Source organism: Paroedura picta, chromosome 9 (assembly GCF_049243985.1).
Source record: "Paroedura picta isolate Pp20150507F chromosome 9, Ppicta_v3.0, whole genome shotgun sequence".
Lineage (NCBI taxonomy): Eukaryota > Metazoa > Chordata > Lepidosauria > Squamata > Gekkonidae > Paroedura > Paroedura picta.
The window spans coordinates 2,119,180-2,142,402 of record NC_135377.1 but is presented as its reverse complement, the minus strand read 5'-3'; the positions used below and the strand labels follow the sequence as shown (position 1 = coordinate 2,142,402).

Sequence of the window (23,223 nt, the reverse complement as noted above, 5' to 3'; positions counted from 1 at the left end):
TTGCGGTTGTAATTCCGGGAGTTCTCCATGCGCCACCTGGAGATTGGCAACCACCGCCATTGGAGAAGCCGGCCGAAGCGAGGCAAAGAAACGCCTCAATCATCACGCCCCGCCTCCTGGCTCGCCTGCCGAAGCGCCTGCGCACTGTGAACGTCCCGAGCCGTACCAGGAAGCCGTCCCAGCCAATGAGAGAGCAGCTGTAACCCCACCTTCCACCTTCCCCTTATGCCAGCAATCCGAAAGCCCGAATTGTTGATGCGCATGCGCACGAGGGAAAAAACCCGCCCCGATGTTTCCGTTGCCCCGCCCCTCGCGCTGATTGGCCGACTTGTGTCTTCCGTCCGGGCTGTGGGCGGCTCTGGGCCCACGCTCTCTATGGTTTCATTAGGCCGGAAGAGGAAGAAACTGCGGCCAGGGCGAGCTGGGTTCCCCTGCGCGGCCGGGAGGTGAGAGGGCCGGGCGGCCCGGTGGGCGGTGGGGTCCCCCCTCCAAGGCAACCCTTTTCCCCGGGGGAACTCACCGCTGGCCACCCGCTCTGATCCCGGGAGGTCTCCAGGCCCCACCTGGAGGTTGGCAACCGCAAATGAAGGGGAGAGGAAGGGAAGGCGATTGGAAGCTGCTTTGAGACTCCTCCGGGTAGAGAAAAGCGGCATTCAGTAATATCGGGGCTCTCTCAGACCTCGTCTGTCTCAGTGGAATGGTGATGGTGATCATGATAATAAGAGAGTCCACACTCCGATGCAGCCTTTTCTGGGGAACTGATCTTTGTTGTCTGGAGGCAGAGATCTCCTGGGCTCACCTGGAGAATTGGCACCTTTATGGGGATGAGAGGATTTGGGGAGGGACCCCCGTCAGTTATAATGCAATAGAGTCCACACCACAAACAGCCTTTTCTGGGGAACTGATCTCTGGAGACTGGGAGATCTCCAGGCTCCACCTGGAGGTTGCAACCCAAAGAAACTCTTATATTGCAAATAATGTGTATTAATAAACCAATTTCTCTTGGTCCTTGGTTTACTTCCTATCATGACCCTTATCCTGTGCAGGATTTATTCTAGATGTTATTGACCCCATGACTCCTTGGAAACTTTCCACCAGGAAAAAGTTAACCAGCAACGAGAGAATCCCATGAAGGTTTTTCCTGCAGTGAATGGACTCATTTGGAAGTCTGTGGACTCTGAGTTATGTTATGACAGCTGCTAATGCATTGTGCCTTATCTTTGTGACTCTGTTTATTGATACAGGTTAGTTGCTGTATATGAGAGTCTCCACTTATTGTGAGCATTTGATAGTATTCTGACTTTCTTGGATTGTATATTATACATGGAGGTTTGCAACTGTATGGGGATTACAGGATTTACGAAGGGGAGGGACTAAAATGGCTAAAATCCCATAGAGAAGGGGTGGCCAAATTCCTATGCTGGCATGAGTTTATGGGAATTGTAGCCCATGGCCACCTGGAGAGCCGCAGTTTAGTCACCACTGCCATAGAGTCCATGCCACAAAGCAGTCTCTGCTGGGGAACTGATCTCTGTTGTCTGAAGATGACAGTTCTAATTCTGGGAGATCTCCAGGACCCACCTGGAGGCTGGCAACCCTGTCTGTATCTCAAAGAGCCGCTTGTAGCTGGAGTCCTTGGTTGCTGAAAGCCTTCCCTTCATTGCAGTCATAAACAGATTTGATTCCTATTTGGAAAGGTAGCCATGCTAATTTGTTCCTGCAGTTCCTGTAGCCTTTTGTGAGCAGAGCTCACTTCATTGGGTGTGTGGCTGCCTCTGACGGAGGGAGCCATCATTCCTGTAAATTTATGCCGGAACAAGTTTGGCTAGTCACCAAGATACCCCTGGGCTCAGGTTTAATTTGGATTTAACAAGGTTGGCTTTCTTGATAAGGATTTGTGGCAGCTGTAGCTCTTTGAAGACCTGCTCAGGACTCCCTCCAAAAAGAAGGTTATTACTGTATTTCTAAGAAGGACTTGGCCGTCTTTCTGCAAAGGAATCAAGGTGACCAGCCATGATAGCTATAAAGGGATACAGATTCACCCCCAATAATAACAGTTTTGTTAAATGTTGATCAGTATGAAGAAAGCACCAACTTTCTTGGCTTTCTTGTTTGGGTGTCAGGTTGTACCTATTAGATAACTTGTACCATATCTAGAGCTTCTTGTGGCACAGAGTGGTAAGGCAGCCGTCTGAAAGCTCTGCCCATGAGGCTGGGAGTTCAATCCCAGCAGCAGGTTCAAGGTTGACTCAGCCTTCCATCCTTCCGAGGTCGGTAAAATGAGTACCCAGCTTGCTGGGGGGTAAACGGTCATGACTGGGGAAGGCACTGGCAAACCACCCCGTATTGAGTCTGCCATGAAAATGCTAGAGGACGTCACCCCAAGGGGCAGACATGACCCGGTGCTTGCACAGGGGATACCTTTACCTTTACCATATTTAAAATTGCAAGGTGTCCCTTAAAAGCCTATAGCTCTGATTACATGTGTGTTTTAAGTGGCAGGCCGCAGTGAGAAACAGATTGGGTGAGTTTCCCTGTTGAGGAAAGAACATTCATAAAAGCATATTAAATAAACAATTTATTTAATAGAGCTCAAGGTAATTTAAAAAGATTTAAGAACAAGGTCAAAGTCATTTGTAGCATTGGTGTGCATGTTGGACGGATTTGTGTGCGCCTTATAGGAAAATGAGTATTTCCTTTCAGTGGTTTTTAAATATTTTCAAATTACCTTGAGCTCTGTTAAATAAATGGTTTATTTAATACACTTTGCTACATTTTTATTCCTCATCCTTTTTGATTCTCACCTGTTTTTCAGGTTGGGTTTTTAGTTTTTGCTTCTTTTTGGTTGTTTGTGAGTTTCCCCGTTGACCAGCTGATGTGTAATTCTCCCCCTCACCCCATTCCAGGAACCAAGAAGCGCAAAGATGACCTCTGCAATCATGACTCAAGAGGATAAGTTTATTTATTACATCCTGACGGAAGACCACCCCTATGGCAGCAAATTATTTTACGCAGGGAGCATGTGTTACCTCAAAAAACAGACCTACCTGCACTATATTAGCACGGACATCTCCTCCACTCGTTTTTGGCGGTTCACCATGGTCCCGGATGACTCTGCGGTCACGATGAACGTAGAGATTCTGCTCCCCCTGGAAAAGAAGGTGGCGGATCTCCTCCTTGCCATCAGCTGCCCCCATGAACGCCTGAAGTGCTTCCTGGAAAAGCTGGCTCTGGACTCGGCTTTGAAGGCCAGAGAGGGTCAACGCGTCCTTGTAGATTTGGACCAGCATACTTTCCCTGGTACCATACGCTACATTGGGAAGCTAAGGAACCCTTTCCCGTCTGGACTCTGTCCCATTTACTTTGGAGTGGAGTTGCAGGTAAGATGATCAAGGAAGCAGGAGTTGCCGGGGATGCCTGTAGGTGTGATGCATAACCATATTTAGGCTACCTAAAGTACGCTTCAAGTGTCAGCTGTGTTTGTGGGCTGTGGTGTAACCGCTGAGGAACAAGTCTGCCGTCTGGCTGCATGCCGCTTAGAATGAAGCCTCTGGTTTAGGGGAGAAGGAGCAGTGTCAGCCACTTCTCAGAGCTTCTCGTCTGGACTAGAAACCTACATGGTGGTCCTGAAGGAGCAGGAAGGGAGGTTGCACGTTCTGTAAATGAAGAAGCAAAACAATTAGGTTTCGTTTGGAACAGCTGGCATTCAGAGTGCAAGTTTCTGAGCTCTGTGGAACTCCACTTCAGGTTGGAAGGAAGGAAGAAACAAGGTACATATATTTTGGGCAAAGGTATCAGCTTAATCTATTGCGTGCAGCTCTGTTTTAGTCTTAAGAGAAGGAAGGTGTACTTTAATTATCTTAGAAATGGGCTGGGAGTTTACACTGAACGGGGAATGGGAAACGTGCTCCTTTTGGACAGTATGAAACCAGAAATAAGCTTAATGGGTTTTAACGATGCACAGCCTGAGATCCATTCTGCCCGCTGACTGGTGTGTGATGTTCAGCCTTGTGCATTTAAACACTGAATTCCCTGCCAGAGTATGATATAGGGATGACCACCGGCATCAGTGGCTTAGAGAGATTCGCCAAGCTAGTCACAGTGACTAAAGGGAACCTCCATGGTCAGCTGCAGCAAATGCCTGAATACCAGTGCTGGGAGGCAGCATCCTCGGGAGAAGAAGGGAATGTGATTGTAAGCCGCTTTGAGGCTCTTTAAAGTAGAGAGAAGTGGGGTATAAAACCCTACTCTTCTTCATCAGAGGAAAGCCTTAGGTCCTATGCCCATTTTGTTTGCTGGGTTTGATTCCCCTCTCCTCCACATGCAGCCAGCTGGGTGACCTTGGGCCAGTCACAGCCCTGATAATGCTGCTCTCCTAGTGCAGTAACATCATGGCTCTCTCAGCCCCACCTACTTCAAAGGGTGTCTATTTTGGGGAGAAAAAGGACCGGTGATTGTAAGCCACTTTGAAGCTCCTTTGAGTACTGAAAAGAGGGGTATGAAAAACAATTCTCCATGTTTGGTTGGCCAGAAGAACTGGTTGTTTGAGACAGGATGATGGACCACTGGTCTGACCCAGCAGGGCTCTTCTGAGGGTCTTCTCAGGGGAAGGCCTTGGGCTCCCTGCCCTGTGGCTGGCCCTGCAGAGGAACTGGCTGGCCCCTGGGTGAGATGGGAGGCTGGACTTGGTGGACCCTCCCTAGCATGACCCAGCCAGGGCTCTTCTTAGGGGAAGGCCTCGGCCTCTCTGCCCTGTGGCTGGCCCTGCAGAGGAACTGGTTGACCCCTCTGTGAGACGGGATGCTGGACTTGGTGGACCCTCCCTGGCCTGACCCAGCAGGGCTCTTCTGATGTTCTTGTGATGTCACACTGCTGCCGTTTATATTTAGGATCTCCTTCTCCTTTGTGATATGTGGTTCCTGTGTTGATGGACTGAGCTGCCTCTTTCTGTGAGCCATTTTGTGCTTATATCGCAAATTTCTCCCTGGCTTTGCCTGGGGGCCTCAAATGTCTCGTCTCTTGTCTCCTGTTTCTCCAGGAGGGTGGTGTTGGCAAAGGCCACTGCGATGGCACCTATTACGGGACAGACTACTTCAAGTGTAAACCGGACTGTGGCCTCTTCCTGCCCTGCAACAAGCTGCAGTTTGTAGCCCCACCTGAGAAAAGCAAGATGAAGAGGGAGGAAAAGCCAAAGGCTGCTGAGGACGTTCCCGTAAAAGTGGGGGAAACGGTTGGTTTTTATGTGGACGACGGCTACACTCGCGGAGTGGCCATGGCCGTGTACAAGGAGGGCAGCAACTGGATGGTTAAAGTGTGCCCGGTAAGGAGGTCTGTTTTTTACATTTTTGGTAGACATATTAATGAATTACTGCTACGAGGAGGGTGTGATGGCTAGTCCCTCTTTGTGGTGGAGAATGTGTGCGGCCGGCTGTGATGGAAGGTGACTCAGATGATGTGGCTGAGGGTGTTGGCTCATTGACGGGTGCTCATACTTGGCGTTCATCAGTTCTGGCCTGATGTGGCAGGTTTGCACAGGGTTTATCCCCGGAGTTCAGGATAAAGTTTCGGCAGTGAAAGGCCAACCGTCTCTAGCGCTTTCTGTTCCTTGCTCAGCCGCAGGTGTTTCTGAACCACGGTTCAGAATCATAGAGTTGGAAGGGACCTCCAGGGTCCACTATCCAACCCCCAAATTCTCAACTACCTGCCCACTCACAGTGCCCTCGATTCTATACCTAGATGATGCCCCTCCCAAGAAAACCAGAACTCCTGGCCAGTCTGGCCTGGAGGAAATTCACTTCCCGATCCCAAAGTGGCAATCAGCATTTCCCTGGGCCGGCAAGAAAGGGCCGCAAGAGCCAAGCACCGACCCAGTCCCTTCTGCCCACCCACTCCCAATCTGCCTCCTGCCCAGTTAGGGTCCTCAGGGTGGTGAGCCATCGAAAAGACATTAACAATTCACTTTTCAGATTGCCTACAGATGAAAATTTTGGTCATTATGATTGTTATGAGCCTCTGGGAAAGGGCAGATTATAATAAAATTTTAAAATGGTTATTTTGCTTCATGTGCACACCCCCCTTCTACCCCAGTAGGGACCCAAAGCAGCTTGCCTATTTCTCCTGCTCTCCCTTCATTTTCTCCACTTTGTGAGGTGGGTTAGGCTGAGAGTGTGGCTGTCCTAAGGTCACCCAGCAAGCTTCCCTAGAAGAGTAGGGATCTGAACCTGGTTGCGCCAGGTCCTTGCCCAACGGTTGAATGGTTATGTCACACAGGCTCCCTTTTAAAAACGGTGTGCTTATACCAAAGCTTGTACCTTGAATAAAGCTCTCCTGGTCTTCAAGGTGCCACTGGGACCAAACTCTCATCAGGCCGGGGGTAGACCGAGGGTCCAACAACCATTCTGCCCCTGGCTGGTACTCTGTTCACAGCGTGTGTCAGCCGAAAGTGAAGGGAAGATTCATACATAAAGTTCTGTTATAGCTACTTGACTAGCTGCTTGACTCTCCCAAGTTCCTGACTTGACTCTCAGTCCTGACTTGACTCTTCCCCCTCCCTGTTCCCCCTTTTGCCTTCTCCTAATAAAATAATTGACAAGTGAAATGCTGACTAATGGCAGAAATATAGGATTGTTCTAACCTCCCCCCACTCCATTCTTACCAGGGTCTTGTGCTTTTCTGCGTATAGGAGGAAGAAGGGACCACGGATGTTTTTAGGGACATCCCCATGGACTCCGTGGTAAAGGAAGAGCTGCTTTCATCAGGTGAATTGGCCGTAGCAACCTGCTGTGCAAGGATTCTCTGCTCCGTTTCCCTGCTGGCGAGAGCCGCTCCCCAGTTCTCCTCTAGCTCTGCCACAGCGTTGCAGGATGGTCTTCAATGGGTGTTTTTCGGTCCAGGAACATGCCTTCCCGCTCAATTGCCTTTGCAGCCTGCTTTGCTTGGGTCTGTGCTGCAGAGCTGAAAAAGTTGGCGTCGCCTTCTGAATCCCAAATGTGGCATCCATATAGGGCAGGGGTAGTCAACCTGTGGTCCTCCAGATGTCCATGGACTACAATTCCCATGAGCCCCTGCCAGCAAATGCTGGCAGGGGCTCATGGGAATTGTAGTCCATGGACATCTGGAGGACCACAGGTTGACTACCCCTGATATAGGGGACAGCTAACCACAAGGTGAAGCCAGATTGACCTGTGTTAGTGGGGGGAGAAATTGAGAGCACTTTGTTTTCAGTTTTCTACCATTCCGTGCAGAGGTCCCCGACACGGTGCCCAGGGGCATCATGGCAGCTTTGCCCTGGTCCCTGTAAAGTATTTCTCAGAAGTTAGCCGGGCATGATAGGGATTTTGCCCCACGAGGCTTTAGATTTGATTGACTGTCTTTAAATGTTGTTTCAGCAGCAACTCCATGGCAGAGCCTCTGCTTGGCATGCTGACAGGTCCCAGGTTCAATTCCTGGCACCTCCAGGTAAAAAGGGCCAAACAGTAGGTGATGTGAAAGACCTCCCCCAGAGACCCCAACGATGCGGCTTGATGGACAAAGGGTCTGATTCAGTATAAGACAGCTTCATGTGTTCATGAGCGTGGGTTTTAACAGGGGAAATGCCTCCTGGAGCATATACACCACGTGGCCAGCATGGTGTCATGGTTAAGAGAGGTGGTTTGAATCTGGCGATCTGGGTTTGATTCTCCGCTCCTCCTCCACATGCAGCCAGCTGGGTAACCTCAAGCTAGTCACAGTCCTGTTAGAGCTGTTCTCACAGAGCAGTTCTGTCAGGACTCTCTCTCCCACCTACCTCATAGAATGCCTGTTGTGGGGAGAGGAAGGGAATTATATTCTAAGCCACTTTGAGACTCTTTCAGGCTGTGAAAGCAGGGTGTAAAGCCTAACTCTGCTGCTGCTGGAGCATTAAGGCTCCTGCCCGTGGGTTTCCTCAGCTTCCTGTAGCTGTCCTCGTATGGGTGGTATGGGTGCTGCTGGTTGGGGGAGGGATGCTCTGTCTTCTTGGTGCTTGGGGGGGCCACTGTGGGAGGGCTTCTGGAGTTGTGGTCCGGCTGGCGGGCCTCTTGATGGCACCTGGATCTTGGCCAGTGTGTGACACAGACTGGCAGGGCTGGACTGGCAGGGCCATTGGTCAGATCCAGCCTGGCTGCTCTTCTGAGAACCTCTGCTGCTAGTGACTCCATCTTCAGAGGTGCCGCCTGACTTCTGCTTGCCCTGTTTTCCTTTTTAAAAATCTGAGTTAGATGTTCCTGTTGCCTTTCAATACAGATTTCCATGTAATAAACTCATCACCTCCACTGTTGTGTTTCTGGCTTTCTGTCAGGATGTCTCTGGTAGTCTGGCCATGAAGCAACAAGCTCTGCTGCTTCAGTCCAACACAGAGACCCCCCACCCCCCACTGCCCCCAAATCCAGCATCAGTCAGAGGACTGTGGTCCGTGTTTCTTGCTTCCAGGAGTCGTCGACACGGACGGCGGGCTGTGCACCCAGCGGAAGCGCGAGAGAAGCAAGAGCCCGGAGGACGGAGAGCCCCGGCCAGCCGCGCTTGACGTGAACTCCCTCGTGCAGATTGACCTGAGCCCGGGCAGTTGTGTCACCGGCACAATCCGCTGGATAGGCTACATGCTGAAAACGCAGCGGAAGATGGCTGGGATCGAACTGGTACTTGAGCGCGGCTCTCGGACCCGTCTAGCATCGCCTTGTGGCCGAGAAGACGGCAGCTTTTAAAACTAGGCTCCGCTTCCCCCCCTGCTTCTACCTGTGACGGTTCTGGTGTGCCAGCAAGCGCTTAAAGAGACCCCCGGACTCCGACTAGGCCCTGCTGTTTCAGAGCAACGCTGCTACCCGCCCACATCTTTGCTCTAAACCCTGCATGGCCCCTTTGCCTGCCTGATGCATTTCGCTCTCCTTCATAGGATGAAGAGAAGGGGGTCTGTGACGGAGAGTGGGAGGGAGTGCGCTACTTCACCTGTCCCCCGAAGCGGGGCCTCTTCGTCACCCTGGAGCGGTGCCAACCCGACAGGCGCTTCCAGGGGAACGACGGCACTTTTCTGGAGTCCTTTGAGTGTGGTAAGCTCCACTCTGCTTGTTCCATAGAATCATAGAGTTGGGAGGGACCTCCTGGGTCATCTGGTCCAACCCCCGGACACTCGCCCTAACGGGTTGTGAGTGTCCTGCATAGTGCAGGGGGTTGGACTAGATGACCCAGGAGGTCTCTTCCATCTCTTTGATTATATGATTCTGTCCCTGTCGCTCATCCACTGTCCCCTGCCACCCCCTTGAGCCTTCACAGAATCAGCCTCCCCGTCAGATGGCTCTCCAGCCTCTGCTTAAAAGTCTCCAAAGATGGAGAACCCACCACCTCCCGAGGAAGCCCATTCCACTACTCTGAACATTTCCTATGAGGAACCAAATTGGTGAGAAATAAATAATCGATCAGCCATTTCCCTTCAGCAGCTCTTGGCATTATGACTTGGCTTTCAGTATCATTCCAGGTGCCACACGGTTTGGGGGCACCCCCCCCCCCTTCCCCAAGCTGCTGTTAAATATAGCATCACCACCAGCTTGCCTCTCCTTCACTGGACAACAGGGTTATCTTGACATGATTTACGCCTAAGTTCCTTAACTTTACTGCTACATCTCTTTCTCTCTCCATCCCTCCCCCCAGTCTTTATATTTTTCTTTTGTACTCCTATAGGTACAAAAAGAGAAGAGGGGTCATATAACAAATCCGATAACAAATACACGCAGTAATGTGTTTAAACTTCAAGTACAACGATATAGGCTAGATATCGGGAAAAGGTTTTTCACAGTCAGAGTAGTTCAGCAGTGGAATAGGCTGCCTAAGGAGGTGGTGAGCTCCCCCTCACTGTCAGTCTTCAAGCAAAGGTTGGATACACATTTTTCTTGGATGCTTTAGGATGCTTAGGGCTGATCCTGAGTAGAGCAGGGAGTTGGACTAGATGGCCTGTATGGCCCCTTCCAACTCTAGGATTCTATGATATATACAACATCCAAACATTATAACTAGTCTGTTTTACCTCTATTGTTAGCTTTCTAATCTATATTACACATTTCATCACTTGTACATACTGTTATTATTTAGATTCCAATTCTTTTTGAAGAAGCAGAAGAGTTAGTTTTTACACCCCACTTTTCACTGCCCAAAGGAGTCTCAAATCGCCTGACAATCGCTCTCTCTTCCTCTCCCCACAACAGACACCCTGTGAGGTGGGGGAGGCTGAGGGAGCCCTGACAGGACTGCTGGGTCAGAATAGCACAATTAGGGCTGTGACCGGCCTAAGGTCACCTGGCTGGCTGCCTGTAGGGGAGCGGGGAATCAAACCTGGGTCACCAGATTAGAAGCTGCTGCTCTAAACCACTATACCAAGCTGGTCTTTATACCCTTGTGTACAAATTTTGTTCTCAATTTGCTTTTGCATTGCAATATGTTCACAATATACTTAAATACGATAATAGATTGCTTCTGCTGCTACATCCCTTCAAGCTATGGAAGCCCCATCCACACCCAATCCCCCCTAATTATGTTAACCTTCCTTTCAGGTGGGCTGGACACGCCGGAGGTTCAGAGCAACTTGCCTCCGCTCCGGGATGATGCGGCCGTGAACCTGCTGCGGGGCCGGATGCGGGGGATCCAGGGCCACTGCAACTCTTGCTACATGGATGCTGCCCTCTTCAGGTAGGAGGGCCGCTTGGCTTCCCTCCCAGGACCCTCGCCAGCCCCTCCCTTGGGCACCTGCGCCTGGGCAGTGCGAGAGATGGGCCACCTGGTCATTCTTGAAGCCCCAGAGGCTCCAGAGCACCTTTCCTGGGGCCAAGTAGGGCTTCTGCCCAGCAAGGCTACTGGAGATTTGGATCACTGTGTGGATTTTTTAAAATGTAGCTTCGGCAGCTGCTGCTACTACAACACGAGGATCTTACTTGAGTCCGCCTTCTGGAGCAGCCATTTGGGGGCTGCATCAGCCACCCTGCGTCATAATTTCATAGGCTCAGAAAGGGTGTGGACCTCACCTGGGGTTTTGAATCAAGTCAGGTGGACCTCCCCTCCCCTCAGTGCACACAGAGGCATAATTTGGCATCTCCCGGCCTTGTGGTCCAACCTGCTGGGCTGAGAAATGTGGCCATCTCCTGGGTCATCTAGTCCAACCTCCTGCACTTTGCAGGAGTGTGTTTCCCTGAGGAACTTTAGGGTGGAAAAACTGGGATATTTGAAAGACCACTGGGAAGTGAGGAGACAATATTGAGATGTTGCCAGCCATGGACTCTTTCTTCCTGCAGCCTCTTCTCTTGCACTTCCGTGATGGATTCGATGCTCTTCAAGCCCTCCCTGCCGCCCGATCGGCACATTCAGAGGATTCTCCGGGACAAGATAGTCAACCCGCTCCGACAGTAAATAGCTCATTGTCTTTCTTGCCATATAGCTCCTGTGTGTTTAGAAGAAGGAGAGCTGGATTTTTCTCCCCTGCTTTTTACTCCCTGGCTTACAATCACCTTCTTCTCCCCCCAAAGGTCACCTGTGAGGTAGGTGGGACAGAGAGCTCTGGGAGAACTATGACTTTCCAAGGCTCACAGATGTGCAAGAGTGGGGAATTAGACCTGGTCCTCTAGATTAAAAGCTGCCACCCTTAACCACTCTACCAAGCTGTCTTTTTATACAAGTCTCTGTGTTTTGGCTTCTGTTGTCACACGAAACACATGTCAGCATCTGCTTTTTCCAAGCTGGGGAACTAGAAGGGGAAATTCTGATCATTTTGAGGTCAGCCGAGCAAAATCGTCAAGCTGAACAAATGTATTATTTATTTAGGCATTCATTCAATTTCATTCAATTTGTATACTGCCCCTCACTGTGGTGTTTTGAACAGTGTACGGAGAACCAGTAAAATAGAAGGTACATCGAGTTATTTTAACAGTAAGAAGAGGTCATGACATTATAACAGGCATGACAGCCAGCATCAAACATCAATTGGGATTACGGAATAGTAGAGTTGGCAGGCAGAGAGGGGTCTGGGCTGCAGGGAGGGCTCCCATCGCTGGCCGTCTGCCAAAAGCGGGTAGAGAAGCTCTGCTTGACAGGTTCTACAAAACTGCTTTAGGGCCTTGATCTCATGGGGGAGCTCGTTCCACCAGATGGGGCCCACGTGCGAGAAGGCCCCGACTCTTGTTGAGGCCAGGCAGACTTCCTTGGGGCCAGGGATCACCAGTCTGCTAGAGTGGGTAGAACATGTTACTCTTTGGGGGTTATGGACCAGCAGGCGGTCCTTGAGGGGAGGACCCGCACTGCCTATGGCCCTTTGAGCCCAGAATTTGGAATTTCACCGTGTCTGGGGGGGGGGGGGGAGTGCATCGCTCAACTGCCGGCTTTCAGCTGTGCCTCTTGAGCCCCCCCAGAGCTGGCCGGTCCTCTTCCCTCCTCAGGAAGGGCTTTGTTGCCGCAAGCAGCGTGATGAACCTTCGGCACCAGCTGACCGAGAAGGGCCAGTGCTCCAGCTTCGCCACTTCGGAGAAAGGTGAGCCGTTTCCCCCTCTGCTCTGTACCTCTGCGCAGTTTGCTGGGCAGGTTCACCTTGAATACCAGCACAGTTTTATTTAAGGGATAAGCTTTTGTGTGCAGGCACACTTCCGCAGGTACACTGAAAGGGCAATTAGCAGTCCATACTTACAGGTAGAGGGCAAGTGGTAAATTAGCAGGCAGCACAGTGAAGATGTCTAACAGGTTCAAGGACCAAGCAGGATTAACAAGCTTAGTATGAGGAAAGGTTGGGGGAGCTTGGTCTGTTTAGCCTGGAGAGGAGACGACTGAGAGGGGATCTGATAACCATCTTCAAGTTTTTAAAAGGCTGCCATATTGAGGATGGAGCAGAGTTGTTCTCTCTTGCCCTGGAAGGACGGACCAGAACCAATGGGATGAAATTAATGCAAAAGGAATTCCATTTAGACATCCGGAAGAAGTTCCTGACAGTCAGAGTGGTTCCTCAGTGGAACAGGCTTCCTCGGGAGGTGGTGGGTTCTCCACCTTTGGAGATTTTTAAGCAGAGGCTGGAGAGCCATCTGATAGAGAGGCTGATTCTGAGACGATTCAAGGGGGTGGCAGGTGACAGTGGAGGAGCGAGAGGGTTGGGAGTGTCCTGCATGGTGCAGGGTGTTGGACTAGATAATGCAGGAGGTCCCTTCCAACTCTGTGATTCTATGATTCTAGTGAATATGGTTGCCATTTGATTTGGGTTTAATTCCGGGAGGAAAACCTATTGAAGGAAATAAGTAGGTCAGGATTGGAGAGGAATGAGTAGATGTATCTCCCATTGTGGAATGCTGAGACCCATCCCTCACTAGATGCACACTCTTTTGAACCCCTCCCAGTTGCTTGCTTTGATTTGGGTAAAATTGTCCTGTGTCTGATGCAGGGACTTTCTCTCTGGCGAAGTGGGGGGGGGGGCGTTATTCTCCTGTGCTGGGCCTGACCTGATGCTGCCTTGGTGCTTTCAGACCCGGAAGAATTTCTTAATCTCATTATGCATCGAATCCTTGGAATCGAGCCACTTCTGAAGCTGCAGTAAGTACTCCATGCAGGTTGTTGCATTCTGGGACTGGGAAGGGACTGTGGGGTTTCTGTTTCTCAAGGGAGGCCAGTGTGTTGGTCCTTGGGGGGAGGGGAGGGGAGGAGCTCCCATCTTAAGCTAGGCCTTCCCAAAGTGCTGTGAGCGGGACCCCCCACCCCACCCCCAAAGATGGGCCTGTAAAGACAGTGACCGATAGCTGGTTTTATGTGGATAGAGAGAGGACAGGAGCTTTAGGCATGCTGGTGCCAACTCACATTTGGCAGCTTGCCGGTGAAATTCTGTTCAGGCCTTCACTTGTCGCCAAGGACCAACCCCAAGCCACCCCAGAGTTCCCAGGTGTGGGGTGCTTGTGTCTAAGAACTTGTTAAAAGCGCCACGCCCAGCACTTCCTGTGAATGCCTGGTTTGGCTCCCAGTGGCTTGAATTGCTTTGCCTTCCGTCAGGCGTGAGAAGGCTTCGGCGGGAGCTGCCCCAAGAAATGCCAGGCCTCTGTTGGCCTTCCAAGAGGGGGGCTCATGGGGAAGTTGGCGGTACTCGGGGGCGGGGTGGGGGCTGTCATCCAGCTGGTGGTTGTGGCGTCTTGGGGAAGGGCCGTGGCTCGGGGTCAGAGCCTCGGCCTAGCCCACCAAAGGCCCTGGATTCAATCCCTGGTATCTCCAGTTCGAAGGAGCAGGTATTAGCAGAAGAGCTGATTATGCATACCTGGCTTTTCACTCCCCGAAGGAGCCCCAAAGCAGCTCCGGTTCCCTTGCTGCCGTTGAATGGGTCGGAGCCCCTCCAGGGGTTCTTGTGACGGGTTCTGGCAGCCTGAGAACGCCAGCAGAGTGACCCACCTGCTGCTTCTAGGTCCGGGAAGCTGAAAGAGCAGGAGTGCTTCTGCTACCAGATCTTCATGGACAAGCAGGAGGACCTGGTGGTGCCCAACGTCCAGCAGCTGGTGGAGCATTCCTTCCTCTCCTCGGACCTCAAGCTGGTGGAGGTGAGTAGGGGAGACCCCCTCCCTCCCTCCAGCCTCAGCTTGCCAGGCTCCAGGGGCCCCCCAAAGCTGTCCCAACATTCCAACTGATCTTCGGATCAGAGATTAGTTTCCCGCCCTCAAAGAAAATGGCTGCTTAGGCCTCTCCCGTCTCCAAATTGCCCTCCCCAGGCTCCCCGACCTGCCCCAACGTCCAGGGATTTCCCAGCTCAGGGTTGGCAAGCCTGCTGTTGGCTGTGCTCGACTTTTGGGTTGTGGCTGCTTTCCATTTCAGTGGGAAGATGATCGTGGACAGGGGGACCTACAGAGGTGCTCTTCACGTGTTGCTGCCATTAGCAACGTTTAAATGTGCAAAGGATGGCAAAGCACAGGTGGCTTAAAAGAATGAAATAGTCTCATTGAGAAGAGAAACCAACTTTGTGAGTAAGAGAGGAGAGAGATAGTCCCAATTGTCTAACGCACGGGTGGTCAACCTGTGGTCCTCCAGATGTTCAAGGACTACAATTCCCATGAGGAAATGTTGGTGGGGGCTCATGGGAATTGTAGTCCATGGACATCTGGAGGACCACAGGTTGACTACCCCTGGTCTTAACTGACTTAATGTTCTGGAGGGAAAGAGAGCAGGAAGTGAGCTCAAACGACAAGGAAGTGTCCAGCTGGGCCAATCAGGACACAGGAGATTAGCTGGGAAACAAGTCAGGTGACCTCTTCGCTCTTCTCCCTCTCCCCAGATACCTTCCTGCTTCATCATCCAAATGCCCCGTTTTGGGAAGGAGTACAAAATGTTCAGCAAAATCATCCCCTCCTTGGAGCTGGATATCACAGACCTCCTCCTGGACAGTAAGTCTTGTGTTGGTGTGCGCTTGTGCTTTTGTTGTGTGTGTGTGTGGGGGGGGGGGGGAGCCGACATTCACTTTGGCCGGCTGGTCAGTCCAGTAGAAAGAGACTCCTCTTCCTGGCCAGCCATTAATGTCCTGTGATGCCAACAGTACTTTGTAAAATGGATGATCATTCATTCATTTATTTCTACAAGTGATATACCCCCCCTCCAGAATGGGCGGCGTCCCACCCTTGAGAGATGCCCTGTTGCCATATTAAATAATGGCTTCATTGTTCAGCTAATGAGCCCCTCCCTGTGGCCCCCATGAGCGGCCTTGAAGGGCTGCAGAGTCCTGGGTCTGGTCCCTCCCACGGGGCTTCCCTTACTCACAGCTGCAGCACCCAGGGCTGACAAAGCCCCCAGGGCTCCTCCCTCCCGCCCCCGTTTTCTGTGGGCCCCAGGAAGGACCTCAGCGGGAGCCACAGGCATCGAGCACCTGATGGGAACAGCTGAAGAAGCGGCAAGGGCAGAGGAGGGCGCAGCTCCTGCTGAATGCTTCTCCCACCTAGAAGGGCTCGCAGGGAGGGGGCTGGAAATCCTCCAGGCTGTTCCTGGGGTCAGCGTGTGGCGTGGGAGCTGGCCGCAGGCGTTTCTTGAGGTGTGGGCCCCTTGCTGTGTTTGGGGCAGGCCCTTAAAGGTCTCCCGCTGCAGGTCCCCGGGAGTGCTTTGTCTGCGGAGGCGTCGCCACCCACGAATGCTCGGCCTGCTTCAAGGACAAGATGTTTGCAGACTCGGGTCTGAAGCAGTACTGCGACTCCTGCTGCCGACAGGTACCCGCTCTCGCGGGGGGATATAGATGGAAGAATGAATGAATGAATGAATGAATGAATGAGAGCCAGCGTGGTGCAGCAGTTAAGAACCCTGACCTTTAATCTAGAGAACCGGATTTGATTTCCCGCTCCTCCTCCACATGCAGCCAGCTGGGTGACCTAGGGTGAATCCTAGTTTAGAGCTGTTTTTGCAGACCAGTTCTGTTAGAGCTCTCTCAGCTCCGCCTACCTTGCAGGGTGTCCATTATGGGGAGAGAATGGGAAAGTCTCAGCCGCTTTGGGAATCCTTCAGGCCATGGAAAGCTGGGTCCCTTGCCTTGCTCTCCGGGGCTGCGGCCACCCCTCAGGCACTTTCTTAGGGAGCCTTTGGCCTCCCCCTCCTTCAGGCTCATTCGCATTACCGGCGCAAGACGCATCAGCCGACCAAGCTGCGCGTCCCGGAGGGGTTCAGCCGGGGAGCCCCCCAGGAGAGCGTGCGGGTGCCCCGGGAGAAGATGGAGCTCTTTGCCGTCCTCTGCATCGAGACCAGCCACTACGTGTCCTTCGTGAAATACGGGCCAGAGCGGGAGAGCTGGATGTTCTTTGACAGCATGGCCGACAGGCACGGTAAGTTGGCGAGAGGGGCAGGTGGGGCTCCTCCCAGGGCGGGCGCCTCTTCGCTTGCTGGGGGCAGGCAGGCACCTGTGCACCTGAAGCAGTACAAAGGGACACGGAACTGGGGAAGGGAACGAAGCCATCGAGCAAGGCTGGCGGGCTGGACTGTCAAAATTAAAGCCTCTCCCTTTCTGGCTGGCCACCCACGAGGGAAGTAGCAGCTACTCAGGTTTAGGCAGAGGGTGAAGCTGGCGGGACCCACGGCTCAGATCCCCAGTGGGGCTGCAGCAGTGGCAGAAGAGTCCCGGTCATTTTTGCCCCCCAGGCAAGGGGATAGTTCCTGGTGAACATTTTCTACCCTTTTCCTCTTAGCACCTGGCTGGCTGTGAATTTGATCTTTGCTCCCCGTATTAATTACCATGGGCACCTCTGGACTTTTTTCCTCCATTGAATCCTGCATGTCCCCCCAGCTTCTTGTTCTTCTTCTGTTTGGAACCAAAGCAATAGCTTCCGTTTCTGCTGCATTAAGTGATCCTTTTGCATTGCAATGGTCTGTTCAAGCCCCTCGTTCTCTCCTGGAGTGGCCCCTTCACCACTAGCTGCTTTCTTTAATCTCGATCTTCCCGGCGTGCCCTCCGGGTCCCCGGGCCCTCAAGCCTGCCTCCTTCTCCTTGGCGCAGGGGACGAGAGCGGCTTCAACATCCCCACCGTGACGCTGTGCCCGGAGGTGGCCAAGTACCTGGAGATGCCGGTGGCTGCCCTCGCCATGGAGCAGCCGCGGGACATGGAAGGCGTGGCCAAGCGCCTCTTCTGTGACGCATACATGTACATGTACCAAAGCAAGAAGATGGCGCTTTACAAGTGAGCGAGGGGCCGGCGGCCCTGCCTGGCCAGGGGCTCCTCCGTCCAGGTTCTCTTCCAGAGCTTCTCTCTTGCTGTCCGCACAAGCTCCGTCAGGGTTAGGGGGGTCTGCGACGCTCTTCTGCTTTGGGTGGCTGGTCATTTTGTGCTGCCCGAAGGCGCCCAGGGGTCTGCAGTGGGGCAAGAAGGCCTGCCCCTGGCCTCGTGCGATGAGTCTCCTGGGTGGGTCCTTCAACGCAGGGGAAACCCGGATCTGGCTTTGGGCCTCGGCTCAGGGAGACGAGAGCTCAGGAGGTGATGGGGAGCAGAGAGTGGGCTGTAGCCCTGGCCTGCCCCCTCTCACTCTGGGAATTCAGAGACAACTGGGGGGGGGGGGGAGACTCCCTCGCCCTCCGGAAAGAGGGGCACGTCCGATGCAAGGACCTGATTTCCGCAATAAATTCCGGGTGGTTTTGACCTGGGATATCAAAGGACCAACAACTGTGACTCTGCTGCGCACTTTTGCTTTTTGTTTGTCTCGGTGACAATCCTGTCCACACGGACAGCACTTTCGTTAAACGAACCCAATGTTTTGACGGCGGCTGTGGCTTTGGCGTGAACCAAACAGCTGCCGGCACGCACTTTGAGCAGGTGTCCCTCTTGCTACAGCTGCTGTTGGGATGGTTTCCCGTCTGCGGGTGGGGCCCCACCGCCTGTCCTGCCCATTCGGTTCTTCCTGTTAATTTTCTGCCTTCTTGAATCTCTGGTCCCAATCCCCTGCTCATCAGGCATCCTGCAGGGCCTACCTTAGCAATTTTGGCTGGTTTGCACCTTCTGTGTTGGCTGCCGCTCTCTGCTCTTGACACATCGCAAGGGAATGCAGCCTCCTGAACTGGGGCAGCACGAGGCATGATGTGCTGCACATCTGGAAGTGGACTGGCTTCCCCCACGGCTGGCTTAGCTGCGCTCTGAACAGCTGAGTCCGGCAATTCTCTCCTTTGAGACTCCCGTCCCCACTGCCAATTGGCCTCTGGGTAGGCCTTCTGCAGAAGTCCTTAGAAAACTTGTTCCGTTGATTCCTGCATCTCCTCTCACCAACGATATGAGAAATGTCTAGCGACTAATTTCATTCCTGTATCATTGATCTTTTATCAACCTGGCTTTTTTTTTTTAATGTTTTCTTGTGTGTGCCTGTGGGAAGGGGAGAGGCTGTAATCTGCGTTCTCTGTAGACTTTACAAAGCAGCTTTATGTAGCCAGGAGAGATCTTTGTAAGAGGGGAGAGAGAAGTGCTTTCCCCAGGAAAGGGGGCTCCACTTGTGTCCACTGACTGCTCTGTGCCCCTGTGAACACATTACGGGGGTATGATTGGCCCTCTGCTCAAGAGGGGTGGGCCTTTGGGGAGAAACCCATCTGAGAGGTGCAGGAATCGTCTGTGTGTTGACCTTGGGGCTTCTACATGACCTGCCCCAAAGAGGGGCCACAAATGCAAGTTCTTCTCTCTGCTGATGGTCCCTCTTCAACTTAGTTATGGGCTCTGCTAGGCAGTCCAGCTGTGGGGATCCCTTGAGTCTTTGAGAGACGTCCCGTCTCTGCCGATCAATAAGCAGTTCTCTCTTCCCTCTCCCCAAAGTTATTTAAACGGTCTTGAAAAAAAACAAATAGCAGGTTAATGTTTGCCTTAAGCAATCTCAGGGCACAGGAAGAATATTTTTGTATGCTACGGTACCAGATCCAAAGTATGTCTTCCAATAGAGCTTTGTCTGTCGTGTGTGTTCAGCTTCCTTTTCTGCGAGTTCTGCAGGGGCTTTGTCCACCTTTGGGGGGGGGTGAAAGATCTGAGGGAGGAGGGTTCAAACCAGGGGCAGTCGGGGAGCATTTCTCCTTCAGCCTGCAGCCACCATTGGGAGTCTGGCATGGAGTGGGGAGGGCAGGTGCGGAATGGTGGCCGTTGTGCACCTTCAGCCACGCAAGCAGGAGCCTTCTGCACAGCCCTTGGGGGACCTCTGGCACCAGTGCCACACCCTAGGGGCCAGCGGGCAGGGGCTCATGGGAATTGTAGTCCATGGACATCTGGAGAGCCACAGTTTGGCCAGCTCTGCCCTCTCACCAGAAATGCAGTCAGACACCTTCATATATAAATACTGGCTAAATAGATTTATTGTCATACAAAGGATACATGGGGCTCCCCCCTCCTCTCCCTCCCCTCACCACAGGGCGAAGGACGGAGCCTCCTTGCAAGGACTGGCTTGTGCTTCTGTTTTCATTCTCCCCTCTTTGCATCACATCCCCCCTGCACGGCATAGTGGTTAAAAAGTGACGGCCTCCAACCTGGAGAGCTGGGCTCGATTCCTCACTCTCCCTCCACTTGCAGCCAGCTGGGTGACCCTGGGGCCAGTCACAGTTCTCTTACAGCTGTTCTCCCCCACCCACTTCCCAGAGCGACTGTTGTGGGGAGAGGAAGGAAAAGGTGCTTGTAAACCGCTTTGAGACTGCTGGGTAGTGGGAAATGGCTCATAAAAACCCCAGCTCTTCGTCCTCCAAAGGAAGCTGGAGGGGAGGGGTCTCTCCAGGGATCCTGCTGCCTGCCAAGGGGCCTGGCCACCATTCTTGCCACACTAGAGGGCCTCTTTGCGGCTGCTCATAACTCTAGCCCGTGGGAGACGCACATCAGACCCTGTGCGCATAGACATCAAGAGCTTGAAGACACTTTGTGGACAGACCCAAGCGGCAAGGAAATCGGAGCTTGAGGTACTGGTGGGAGAGGGCGGACACTGCCTGTTGGGGGTCTGGTGCCTAACCTCAAGCCCCTTGGAAGGTATACGTGGTTTGCTTTTATCTCCCAAAGGTGCTGTGAACATGGGGTGCAGTGGGTGATGGGCAAATCATTTCCTCATCCAGCCGTGTGCAGTTCTGTTGATGAGCACATGGCCAAGAACTGGAATCTGATGACTGGCCCATCATGGTCAGATGTGTCTACATCAGGGCTAGTCAAGCGGCAGCCCTCCAGACGTCCATGGACTACAATTCCCATGAGCCCCTGCCAGCGAATGCTGGCAGGGGCTCATGGGAATTGTAGTCCATAGACATCTGGAGGGCTGCAGCTTGACTACCCCTGGTCTGTCAGTGGCTCTCCAGAGGTCCATGGACAGCCATTCCCATGAGCCCCTACCATGACATGCTGGCAAGAGCTCATGGGAATTATAGTCCATGGACATCTGGAGGGCCGCAGTTTGGCCACCCCTGCTAGGTCAAGCCCTACCTCCAAAGCAGGTGCTTTATTGCTTTCAAGCAGCTACTGGGATTTCCCCAAGCCGCCTGGAGGTCACACTTCCCAAAGAATCCCCGATTAAAAACATTTTGGCTAAAGCGGAAGCCGAGGGAAAGGGGAAGAGAGTCCTTCCCTAAGAGAGGCCTGTGGGGGACTTGGAGCAAAGAGACAAGAAAATGCAAAAGCCACAGCAGTCTTGGGAGATTAAAAACAACACCTAAGACTGTGCCCAGCGGTTGTAAAATCAGGAAAAATACATTTTATTACTGAGTGATATTTCTGAAAATGCCCAATAGTTTTTTGCCAACACACTTTGTTGGAGGGGTGTTCACTGCAGTCATTCCTCAGAAAGGGGTAAAAGGTCAGTAGCAGACAAACAGACCCCCCCCCCCGGCCAAGCCTGTTGGCAAAACGCGTGGGGAATTTTCAGAAATGTAACAAATAAAATAAAATCTCTTTACCTGATTCTGCCCCATTGGCCTTGAACTCGGAGCGAAGTCTCAAATGCCTCTGAAGGTATGTTTCAAGGACATCGGAGGCCGGCTCTCCAGCCCAATGGGAAGTGGAGGGGGTCTGCCCTGCCCTGGCCTGGCCTGGCCTTCCTGGGTGGCCTCCCAGTCACTGCCCCGCTCATCTGAGAGCAACGAGGTTGAGCTTGAACGGGACGGCTGAACAATCTCGGGGGCAGTTCTGCATTTCCTCTGCTTCTTTCGGCCCAAGACACCAACAAGGCAAATGTGACTCAGGACTTGGCAAAGGCGGACAGGAGCGGAAGCCCACCCGGCCCAGCTTAGAGGGCCCCTGGCCTTGTCTCTCTGCCTGGGCGAGGAACGAAGATGGGGCACACCTGGCCCTTGGGCCACAGGGGAAGCATCTGCCCATGAAAGGCTGGGAGGGAGCGGAGAGGAGAGGACCCCCCCCCCCGCCTACACAATAAATAAATAAATACACCAAGACTGCAGGCTCATGTATCTTCGGGAGTAGGCACCCTGTAAGCCAATCATGTCTACTTTTGTGTAGACTTGGAAAGGATGGAGGTGGGGGTGCAGTTAGTCGCTCCAGAACTTGTGCTTAAAGGGAGCAGTGCAGATCTACCTGTGTTACAGCAGCCTGAAATGCTAATTCTTAGAAAAGGGGACACTTCTGCGCACGCAGTGACTCCCAGCTCCTCCCCCCGGAAACCTGTGCATGGCCACCCTGACAGTATCGTCTCACCTGAAGCAAGGCCTGCCCCACTGCTGACTTGGCCCCCGGCAGAGCGACCGCAGGCCCCAAGGCATGGCCTTCCTCAGTTCTTGCATCAGTCGCTGGAGAGGCTAGGAAGGGGGGGGGCTCAGCATCTGCAGTGCCTCCCCCCCACCCTCTTGTGCAGCCTCAACAGGTCACTTGGGGGCTTGGCGGAAGACCCATCCCTGAAACCCCCTCCCTCAGCTGCCTGTCACCAGCTGCTGCTCCAATCGCTGCCACCTCCACGCCCTGGCCCCTACCCTAGCCCCTACCCTACCCTAGCCCTTCCGCTTCTTGTCCTTCTGCAGCCACGGGGGCAGAAGGAGCTGGGAAGAACCAGTCTCCCCAGGGGGGAGGCTCAGCACCCACTGGCACTGTTCTTTCAAGAGGCAACCCAAGCAGAGGGCAAGATAAAAAAATTTTGCTGAAAAAGAAACAGGTCTGGAATCCTCTCTCCAGATGCAGGTTAAAATGAAGGTCTCCAGGCCTGTGGGGTGTGCATCGTGCAGCCTGCAGGAACTGTCCAGGGGGGACCGTGAAGACTTCCTCATTCGGTTAGCAAGCCCGCTTGCTCCAGTGGGGAAAGAGCCGGTGAGGTCCCAGGGCTCTGCTTCTTGACGCTCCCGTTACAGCAGCCACCTCAGGCCCAGTTCCACCCGCCAGCAAGGCAGCCTGCTGCTGGGACAGGGTTAAGGATGGTCCCAGCGGAGACCATTTCGTCTCCGGGGCCCCCTTGGGGTTTAGTGCGGCTGGGGGAGAACTGCTCCCGGCTTCCCCGTAGCCAGGAATGCGAACGCCAAGGTCAGTTCAGTTGCGTTTGTTGGCCAGCTGCCGGTCCCGCTTCTTCTTCTCCATCAACCTGTGTTGGGGAGAGAAGATCGTTCTAATCCATAAAGGGTTGTGCCCTCTCCAGCCGTATTTCCACCAGGGGCATTTCAGACGCCACAAGGGAACCAGGGCTAATCTGGGTATTAATTCAGCTGGATTTATTTAATTGCTATTTTTTTGGCTAACAAAATATCCCATTTGTCCGGAGTTAAAAGGCACTTAAATAGAATGCGGTCCCTTTAAATGCTTTCCTGGTCACCTGTGAAAG

At 52.9% G+C, this 23,223-nt stretch overlaps 2 protein-coding genes across 5 annotated transcripts in view; one reads left to right on the top strand and one right to left on the bottom strand.

The window, feature by feature from the left end:
- Window positions 1–310: 310 nt before the first annotated feature.
- LOC143844353 (ubiquitin carboxyl-terminal hydrolase CYLD-like) lies at window positions 311–19,397 on the top strand. Of its 4 annotated transcripts, none has more exons than XM_077351318.1 (16): window positions 311–446; window positions 1,047–1,244; window positions 2,907–3,380; window positions 5,039–5,320; window positions 6,683–6,758; window positions 8,449–8,654; window positions 8,909–9,062; window positions 10,557–10,692; window positions 11,292–11,402; window positions 12,429–12,520; window positions 13,497–13,563; window positions 14,417–14,549; window positions 15,278–15,386; window positions 16,078–16,196; window positions 16,583–16,802; window positions 17,471–19,397. In XM_077351318.1, the coding sequence occupies exons 3-16, from the start codon at window positions 2,925–2,927 to the stop codon at window positions 17,653–17,655; spliced, it is 2,346 nt and encodes a 781-aa protein (XP_077207433.1). In that variant the 5' UTR covers window positions 311–446; window positions 1,047–1,244; window positions 2,907–2,924; the 3' UTR covers window positions 17,656–19,397. The 4 variants fall into 4 exon arrangements, with proteins under 4 accessions (XP_077207433.1, XP_077207437.1, XP_077207436.1 ...); XM_077351319.1 differs by having other exon boundaries at window positions 388–446; window positions 1,099–1,244; XM_077351322.1 differs by lacking the exon at window positions 16,583–16,802.
- A 368-nt stretch (window positions 19,398–19,765) lies between these two features.
- Window positions 19,766–23,223, bottom strand: part of LOC143844352 (1-phosphatidylinositol 4,5-bisphosphate phosphodiesterase gamma-1-like) — a 64,783-nt gene continuing 61,325 nt past the window's right edge. The window contains exon 32 of the mRNA XM_077351317.1: window positions 19,766–22,986. Within this exon, the coding sequence (XP_077207432.1) occupies window positions 22,935–22,986 (52 nt within the window). The 3' untranslated portion in view covers window positions 19,766–22,934. The remainder of the gene's footprint in view (window positions 22,987–23,223) is intronic.